The sequence below is a fragment of the Lolium rigidum genome, chromosome 5, assembly GCF_022539505.1.
Source record: "Lolium rigidum isolate FL_2022 chromosome 5, APGP_CSIRO_Lrig_0.1, whole genome shotgun sequence".
Classification (NCBI taxonomy): Eukaryota; Viridiplantae; Streptophyta; class Magnoliopsida; order Poales; family Poaceae; genus Lolium; species Lolium rigidum.
Window position 1 is genome coordinate 46,812,189 of NC_061512.1, and position 9,917 is coordinate 46,822,105.

The 9,917-nt window shown below is 46.8% G+C and overlaps 1 protein-coding gene across 1 annotated transcript; it reads right to left on the minus strand.

Moving 5' to 3' along the window:
- Positions 1-3,686: 3,686 nt before the first annotated feature.
- On the minus strand, positions 3,687-6,540 carry LOC124658124. The gene is made up of 3 exons (XM_047196550.1): positions 5,889-6,540; positions 4,764-4,984; positions 3,687-4,572 (listed from the first exon to the last, which is right to left on the minus strand). The coding sequence occupies exons 1-3, from the start codon at positions 6,373-6,375 to the stop codon at positions 3,979-3,981; spliced, it is 1,302 nt and encodes a 433-aa protein (XP_047052506.1). The 5' UTR covers positions 6,376-6,540; the 3' UTR covers positions 3,687-3,978.
- Between the last annotated feature and the right edge of the window lie 3,377 nt (positions 6,541-9,917).

Consider the following 9,917-nt stretch of genomic DNA (forward strand, 5'->3'; position numbering starts at 1 on the left):
TCGGCCTCCATATCGATTGAAGCAATGACTGAAGGTTCTGTAATGCTCCTTCACAATTTTTTGGGGCCGATCACAAGGATCAGCCTCGCCCCGTTTGCTCATCGGTTTGTTCTTGCTACTCGGTCAGGTTGGAGGATAAAACCAGCCCAACCTCTGACTTTATCATGTTGATGCGCTTGCTGTCGTCCACCTTGAGTGCATCGTGTAATCGTGGAGCACTAAACTCCGTCGGAAGGACGAGCACCATGTTTGTACCAGCCGATGTTTCATCATCGGCTCTCCTTTGCTTGGGGCGCCACTCCATTTTCCGTGGACGACCCTCTTCGTCCAGGGTTCGCTGAACTTTCGCAGCCAGATCAGGTCGTGCCTTCCTTAACGTATGCAAGTATAACCTTTCGGCTTCCTCCAGGCCGCGCAATCGCTGAACCCTGCGCTTTTGGGAACGGCTGAGTCCATCAGGGCACCACCTTGGCCGGTGGTACCTGTCTTCTTCTTCTTCTTCTTGTCCCTCGTCTTCTGAATCCTCGAGATCTGCCCACCGAGGGGACTCAGCGCGTTTGCTTTGTGGCGGGAGAGGCCCTAAGCGCCTGAACACAGACACGTTGGCTGCCTCCTTCTTCTTACGGTTGCATTCGGGCAATTGCCGATTGTGGGCAATCGGCTCATTCCTGAATCCCGGCGAGTGTACGAAGAAGGGGCAGTCCCAGTGCCTGTCGTTGTCATCTTGCTCCCTTGATTCTTCTTTGGCACGGCGCTCATGCTCCTCCTCATCGTGATCGTGCCGACGATGTCTTCTGGCTTCTCTAGCCAGACGATCTCTTTCATCATCATCGCTGGATCGTCGGCGTTGGTCATACTGACTCACATATTTGTTGAGGAGGTGATCAGAGAGGGGTCGCTGATATCTCATGTTCTTCACTTCTCCCTCTGTGACGTAGCGCTTGCCATCATGACGGAGCCGATCGCGTGGAGCGGCTTCCTCTGTGTCCTTGCTACGAGAGCAGCTGCCCTCGTTTCCATCTTTGCCAGAGTGGTGCCCAGGTCCCACTGGGCGTGCCAGAATGTGTTGACGTCCGAAACCCACCGGCGGGCAGCGACGGGCAACACCGTAGAGCCGGGAACAACCTAGGGCTGCGGCTGGCCGAGGTCCCTCCGAGTGACGGCCCGCAAAGCATTCTGGTCACACGTCCGATGCTGATTGCAAGGGCGTGCCACCTGACCTATACCCGGTCGGGAAGGTGATGGAGATGCCTCGCTTAGTTTCTCGCATGGCATACACGTAAACATTAAATACAAGCCTCGATCGGCTCTCGGGTTATCCCGTGAATCGGCTCAAGGAGCCGATCCACCCATGATTCGTACGGGGTGCACGAATATATGGTGGTCCCGCTTGATCAAGATAAAGCTAATGAGATCTACGACGATTTAGGGTTTTCACCGCATAATCGGATCATCCTACTCGGGATTGGGCCTCGCGGCCACGCACGGTGATCGTAAGTCGATCCTAGACAAGGCCTAAAAACCAACACGAGGTTGATCCCGGAACATCCTGTCTAGGACTAACGAACGACACCCTACGTGCCGCTTGGATCCTCCAGCCCCTTGTAAGGCCTAACTATTGCGGATATTAAACTAATCCTTGATGAACAAGGAGCAATCGTAACGGATCAGATCTACTAAATAACGATCAAGCGGGTGCCGCCCCCACACCTAAGATAGGTGTGAGGGCGGCTAGATATGCAAGGGTTGCACTACGATAGCATGTTACGCGAAGAACTATGCTAACCCTAACACATCTATGATAACTACGTTGCTCGCCATCAACAAGGCTTCAGTACGAGCAACGCATGAACAACGTGGAGCTTATGCTGATGCGATCTAGGCAGCATGTTGCTTACCGGTAGAAACCCTCGAGATGAAGGAGTTGGCGATGCGCCGAGATTGATTTGGTTGGTTGAACGTTGGTTGTTGTTTATTCCATAAACCCTAGATACATATTTATAGTCCGGGGGACTTTCTAATTTAGGCGTGCACCTAACCGTGCACGGGTAAAACTCTAACTAACCGACACGTATCCTACTATGTTACAGATACACGGGCAAACTAGCCCAAACTTGATACACAAGGCCGATTCATGTATTCCTTCTATGTATATTCTCCAAACCCATCTCCAATCGCGGCCCACCTCTGATCCGGTCAAATTCTGGTGATAACACACTCTTCCGTATGTGTTTTTGCCAAATTCTCCACTTGTTGTTTCAAGGTTGTTCAACAATTTCTCTTTCCGATGCCTTGAGAGCAACAATGAAAATGACTTTCTACATGCGATGGACACCACGGTCGTCTCACAATTGGGAGTTTTTGTGTTCCCACATTTAGAAGATGTTCATATGGAGTTCTTACACATTGACCTTGCACATGCATTATTCTTGATAAATTTGTGTTGTGCTAACGGTGTTGTGAACATGAATGGACATGTCATTGATGATATGCTCCTCTATCACACACACATATACGTTGCTTGGTCTTAGTTGTGTGAAAGTACAAGTGACTTGTGGATGAGCGTCAATGATAGGTCCCAAGGGAACCGAGCTGTCATTAACATTCTAGCAAAATTACAACCCAGCTCATACAAAGACTCGTACTCTCAGAAGCATAGTCTATATGGCTAACTAGACGCACACAAAGAAAACTATCTGATGAACAACCAAACTGTGTAAGTGGATGAATACAACTAGAGCCTGCCAGGAGGTCCGGCAAAAACTCGTACTTCAGGGATCTCTTTCCATCTCACCAACCGTATAGCCAGCGGCTCAACCGGCAATCAAATTGGCAGATGCATATGAGGTTGAGAATTGAGTTGTAGATCCAAGTGCCGCAACACCAAGCTCAATACAAGGGGATCTTCTCTGCTGAATCTGAGGGCCAACATGACATCAGAGATGAGAAGATAGCATAGACAGCTTGAACACCTTGCAATAGCTGTAGTATGTAACGGCCAGGTGGAACCATTGAAGGCTTTGAAGTCACCCACCCGAAGAGCATGAGGACGATATTGATCATAGATTGGAAGTAGCACCAAAGTCAACATAAAATACTCCATCTCTCTTAGTTTATTAGGCGCACGCGTACCCCTAGGTCGTAAATTTGATCAAGTTAGCATTAGTTATATGTTATAAAAATTATATTATTAGAAAGTTTAGATGTTCTATTTTCTAATGATATAATTTTTGCATTATATGATTTAAATTATATAGGTCAAATTGGCAATCTAGGAATACGAAGAAGACTGGTAAACTGAAACGGAGGGAGTAGAAAAGGATCGGCAATCCAACATCTCTGCCTGCCAACATCCGAATGTAGCTTCTTGCATTATCGCTGACTCACATAGCCAGAAAAACGAGAGCAGTGCAGCACAAGTACTACATCCATCCCTCGTGTGCAGGGTTAAACTCTCCTGCAACATGACGCTCAAATCCAAGATTGTGCCAATCAGCAGCATGTACTTGGGCTGTCCTTCCATGGAAGAGGATTGAAGAACTGGCCAGCATAGAGGGGAACAGCAGGGTTGACGGGCACAACTTTGTTTTTTTCAGTTGCAAATATGCTTAGGTGGCTAGCCTTTACCGAGCGATTGACCAACCTCTTGCCAGAGCGTATGTTACAGGACAACACACAACGAAATGTAAGAAGCAAATGACATGTTCTGATCAAACTGCAAATTCCTGACAGAAGCTACACCTATAATGTAGCAACATTACTGACAAACATTACTTCCACAAACAAGACATATAATATCTAATATGCTCATTATCTAAGCAGCCTAACCCCACATCTGAGCGAATTACATTGTTAAACAAGTAGAACGGTTAGCCGTACAGTACCATGGCATGACCACACACATAAATAAATGTAGTTCAACTACTTAGTTGGACAAACAGCGGGCAAGGCATGCTCAAGATTGGACGCCTCCAAACATCAATCCCGCTTGGCAGAAACCAAAGACCAAGAAACAGTCACTTCCAACTTGCAGAAAACAAGATCACACATGCGAGTACTTGCACCCAACGTTTCCATCCCAAAGTCAACCGTGGCTTTTGCAGAAAAGCTATTACGAGAGGCCTCAACAGAAAAGATCAGTTTGCCTGCTGGGAAACCTACGGAAACAAGCCGCCTCGAGAGCTCAACCACACCATCAGACTTGGTAGGCAGTTTCCCATCTTGAAAATCAAGCAACAGTACCACTTCCTCTTCTTTTGCATTGTCGGTCTTGCAAACAATCAACCCTGGGCATTGATCGGGCCATGACCCATCAACAATTCGGAAACCCACAGTGGCCCCAATTGACTTAGGCAGCACTGCCAAAGCACACTCAAGCTTGCAGCGCTGGCCTGGGATGCGTGTAGGGATGCCATCTTTCAACGGACAACTTTGCTGGAATTCAAAACATTTGAAAGCCAATACTTCATCTTCTGACTCTTTGTCACCCTTTACTTTTAACTGAACTTCAACCACAACTTTGTCAATTAACAGAACCGCTCGAGATGGGCCTGTTATGCGCAGGAATGGATCCTGCAATGCAAGCATCACAATAATAAATAATTAATTAACTTCAGGAGTATACAAAACTGAAGCAGGACACAGGAATAGACACATGAAGAATAAGAATGTAGGTCTAATAGTAGTAGCTGGCAGCAAGAAAATAAAGATAACACAAATTGATAGACAAAGAGTTAGACTGTAGGTAGTCGCAACTGACTCACCTTTTTAGTGAGGGTTTGGCAGCTATCCCTGGTGCATCTGAAGAGATAGTTGCGTTTATGATCTACCGAGTCCCTGGCAGCAACAAAGCCATGGACCTGCAGTGGCCAGCTGAGGCTATAGCTTAGGTCGGTGACTTTGATGGAAAAGAACTGCAAGGAACACTCCGGGAGAGCATCTGGTGGGATGGTTCCTGTTGCACAGTACACATGACCAAGAGAAGCTGCATGGAAGAAGCTAATGTGAGAACATTGAAAGAAAAGGTGAATTAAATTAAGTGATAGAACTTGTTACCATGAAACATAGTCTCATCCAGTGCAATAAGATAGGATATCAGTGCGGATTCAGGGTCATTAATCTAATGCTACGTTATCCTGTTCCTAGTGAAATATGCAAGGAAACAGACGTTTCCCTACTCCCTGATATACTGTTATGGAGTAGATTTGTTGTCATTCTTATGAAATAGTCCCAAATGAAACATGCAATGCTACAACGATACTGACATCCATGGTAACGGCATCCATCGATGGGTTGGGAGGTATCCTATTCCTAATTTGTGGTTGGGTTTAAAAATAAATCTAGTTCTCGCCCAATTGATAAAGCATACATAGAACAAAAAAGAGGGCTTTTCTTATGTTCCTGCAAAAAAATAGTAACAGCACCCATTGATGGGTTGGGAGGTATCCTATTCCTAATTTGTGGTTGGGTTTAAAAATAAATCTAGTTCTAGTCCAATTGATAAAGCATACATAGAACAAAAAAGAGGGCTTTTCTTTTGTTCCTGCAAAAACATAGTAACGGCATCCATCGATGGGTTCCTAATTTGTGGTTGGTTTTAAAAATAAATCTAGTTCTCGCCCAATTGACAAAGCATACATAGAACAAAAAAGAGGGTTCTTTTCTTATGTTCCTGCATAAACATGGTAAGGATGTATCCTACTCCTAATTTGTGGTTGGGTTTAAAAATAAATCTAGTTCTCTCCCAATTAATAAAGCATACATAGAACAAAAAAGAGGGCTTTTCTTATGTTCCTGCATAAACACAAATGGCATAGGCAAGCCGACCAGAAGGGTGTTTTTCGCAGATTCATTCATGAGGAGATGCAATCAAGTGAAGAATTTCTTACTTTCTGCGTCAAAGGAACCGAAGCTGCGGCCATAGCACCTCTCCCATTGTTTACGGTAGTCCTCAATCTCCTGCTCCTCTCTAGGAAGCTTCTCCTCGTTCCTCCTCTGGATCCCATTCTTGCTAAGATATTCCGCCTCCATCAGATTGATCCTGTCCTGCAACTCGTCGAGATGCCTCAGTCTATCTAGCGGCGTCTCTATGATGCTCTTCACCGACCTCGTCTTTGTAGGAGCCGCCGCCTCCTCTACCTTCCCCCGCTGGATCTCAGGTGGGCGTGGATCGCGACGAAATTGCTCCTCCATCTTCTGGATCAGAGGTTGGTGCACATCTCGACGAGATTGCTCCTCCGTCTTCTGGATCATGGTGTGCTTCAGGCTATCTGGCTGCGGCTTTCTGGTGCTCTTATTCCTCGACCTGGTCTTTGTACTTGATTCGCCGCCGATGGAGATCTCCATCCCCGCCAACCCTTTCTCCATCAGCTCCATCTCCTGCGCGCCGCTCGATGAATCGGGGTTCAGATGTGGTGAATTTCCTGGTTAGGGTTTCCTCCTCTAAATCGATGTGCTTCCTATCTTACCCTTTTTTATCTTCAGGGCAAGCATGTCATGACCGTGGCCACAGAGACGCCAGTAGGCCAAGTCATGACATGGGCTGGCTCGGCACTGGGCTTCGGTTCGCTGGAGCGGTTGGCGAGCTTTAGAGCATCCCAGCCGTTGGAGGCCCTTCCTCAAAAAAAAAAAAAAAAAAAAAAAAAAAAAGCCGTTGGAGGCCCTCGGGGCGAATTCCGGATGAAAATAGCTCCGGATTGGATCAATTTTTGGTATGGGGGCAGTATATTTCCAGTCGTGTGCTCCCCAAGCGGCGTTTCTTGGGGAAAAAGAGGATAGTCCGGGGAGTCCGGACGAAAGAGGAGACACGTGGGCGTGAGCGGTTGGTTTTGCTCCATCCGGAGTCCCCGAGAGATCCCCGGGAAACCGAGGATGGCCCGGGGAGTCCGGACGAAATTAGGCTGTTTTCCGGACGAAAACGAGAACCTGGGGGCACGACTGGGCCATTTTTCGCCGTCCGGATGTAAAAAACGGCTCGTGGGGGCTTCTCGGGGAGACGAGTGGAGATGCTCTTATAAGACCATGTCTAAGGGTGTGTTCGGTTCTGCATTTGGTGGAATGGAACGGAACGGTTCTGCACCCAGCACCCATCTCTGTGTTCGGTTGGAGGAAAGGAACGGAACCAAGTCATTTCTCAGAAGGGAATATACTGTGTAGATGCGGAACCAAGTCGTTCGGCCAATTTGGTGGAATCGGGAGGAATGGCTCGTATCTGTCACCGCGCGGACTGAAAAAAAGAAAAAAACTGTCTCTCACCCGAGCCTGACCCAACCCTATCTTTCTTCGCTCCATGCACGCGCCGCTCCTCTCCAATCCTCCCCGCCGCCGCTCTCTCTCGGCGGTCGTGCTCTCTGCCCCGCGCGCCGCACTTTCTGCCCCGCGCGCCGCTCCTCTCCCGCTCCCTCTCCTCTCCGCCATCGGTCCTCTCTCTCTCTGTCCCTCGCGCGCGCGCCGCTGCTAGCTATTCCCGGTGCCGGCGTGAGCGGCGGCGGTTGTTCCTCGTGCTGGCTGTCAAGGCGGGCGCGGCGACGGTAGGTGATCCAGCGGGCAAGGGGGTCCAGGCGGAGGAGCTTCCTGGAGGTATGTATCCTGGACTTTCCCCTGTTTCGTCACATGCACCGTGTAATCTGGCATTTGGTCGAATTTTTGCTATGATGTGCTGATATATATGTCCAATTTGATTGTAAAATATGTGCAATATGATTTGTGCAACATGTTCAACTTGATTTGTGTAATATATGATAAAATAAATGGATTGTAGATGGGCAAAATGATGGATAAACGGAAAAAGATGATTAGGGGAACTGTTGTCTTTGCTGTTTGCGCTGCAATTGTTGTAGCAGTTCGGGCTATAAAAAGGAAGAGAAGACCACGTATAAGCTATGGGCCAATGCATGAACGGGATCGGCAGCGAATTGAATATCTCAATAGTAAAATTTTGCTACCAACTTTCACTCTTTGCAACTATTATATGTTACTCATTTCTTCATTTTTTTGTAGAACAACAAATCTGATATCCCTTCTTGAATAACCCAATTGAGCATTATCGTGCAATGGAAACAATTTTTGGGTCTACCACGGCTTCGGGGAAATACGCCAAGTCAGGGAATGATCCATTCTCTATTGATGTTGAAGATGAAAGTGAGATGCAAACTTCACCAAATGTAGGTGAGTCTTCTGCCAAAGCACCACCAAAAAAGAAGGCTAAGGTTGTGCACATTGAAGATGATCCACTAGTCACCACTCTCAAAGATGGGTTCAAAATGATGGCTGATGCAATTGCAAAATTTGGTGTGGATGATGATGCCGTACCTGATAACTTGTGGGATGCTTTGGCTGCACTCAAGGGATTTGATGAGGACCATGTTGCTCACTACTATGCTCATCTTGTTGACAATCCGAAGACTGCAAAAGCGTTCATGACGCTTAAACTTGAAAACAAGTTGGTTTGGTTGGGTAGGTATGTGCACAAGACCTTTGGAGTGCTCTATAATTTGAAGTGATGATATTCACTTGAAGTGGGTTGATGGACAGCAATGAACTTTATTATTCCATGGACCATAATATGTAATATGGATTGTAATGAACTCTATGTAGTTGCTTTTGGATCACTACTATGCATTAAACTGGACTTGTATGAATTTGGACTATTTCGATGCCTATTATGGTCGGTTGGATCTAATTGTGTACTATATTTGCTCCTATATATGTGTTATGGTTATACAAATATATTTGTTATTGCAAACTGCTCAAAATACAAACAAAGTGCTGCCAATTTTTTTATTACTACATTGTTTCATGGGGTGGTATGTTCACCATAAGCATCAAAAGAGGTGAGCTGAACCAAAATCTTGCCATTCCGTTCCGCGTTTTTTCCCGAACCGAACACAGGCACGGAACCATTCCGTTCCTCCCTTTTTCCGAACCGAACACGGGTACGGAACCATTCCGTGACATTGGAATGGAACCATTCCGTTCCATGCATCAGGATTCTCAAACCGAACACATCCTAACAGAGCCGTAAACGGGCAAAACCGAAAAATAACCGCCGTTTTACGGGTTCGGGGCGAAAAACGGCGCAGATCAGTGACCGAAAACGGGCCAAAACCGAAAATATTTTTTCGGGCCGAGACCGAAAATTCAAAACGGCCTGTATTTGTAAGGGCCGTGTCAGTTGAACTCCATGATCGCAATCGAGCAACCCAGCCTGTTTCATGAGTTTGAACAGTTTAGACTTGAACTCGTTAGTGAAGGATTCCTAGCCAGCATAGAGCTTCAACCCACCTTGGTTAGCCAGATCAAGGAAGCCCAGAAAGGAAACGCTAGCATCGACGGAATCACGAACCAGATAGCTGCAGGGAAAGCACCCGGATTCACCGTGGATGAAGCCGGAATTCTTTGGTACAAAGGACGCCTATGTGTGCCAGCAGATTCTGAACTAAAGCAAGTCATCCTGAAGGAAGCCCATGACACTCTTTACTCGATTCATCCCGGAGGTACCAAGATGTATCAAGACTTGAAGGAACAATTCTGGTGGCATGGAATGAAGAGAGAAATCGGAAGCTACATCGCCAAGTGTGATATCTGTCAGAGAGTCAAGGCGGAACATCAAAGACCCGCAGGATTGCTGCAACCACTGCAGATTCCAGAATGGAAGTGGGACTCGGTAGGAATGGACTTTATCACAGGTTTGCCCAAATCCAGCAAAGGAAATGATTCAATCTGGGTAGTTGTCTATAGATTAACCAAGGTAACCCATTTCATCCCCGTCAAGACCACATACCAAGGCCCAAAGTTAGCTGAGTTATATATCTCCAGAATAGTCGCCCTGCACGGAACCCCGAAGTCAATTGTGTCAGATAGAGGATCCCAATTCACCTCAAGATTCTGGCAGAAAGTGCATGAAGGACTAGGAACCC

Excerpts from the sequence above, each read along its gene's own strand:
- LOC124658124 (XM_047196550.1), bottom strand. The coding sequence starts at position 6,375 with ATGGAGCTGATGGAGAAAGGGTTGGCGGGGATGGAGATCTCCATCGGC. Across the intron at positions 4,985-5,888 it reads CGGTTCCTTTGACGCAGAAA|CTTCTCTTGGTCATGTGTAC; the intron begins GTAAGAAATTCT and ends TCTTCCATGCAG. Across the intron at positions 4,573-4,763 it reads GCCAAACCCTCACTAAAAAG|GATCCATTCCTGCGCATAAC; the intron begins GTGAGTCAGTTG and ends CTTGCATTGCAG.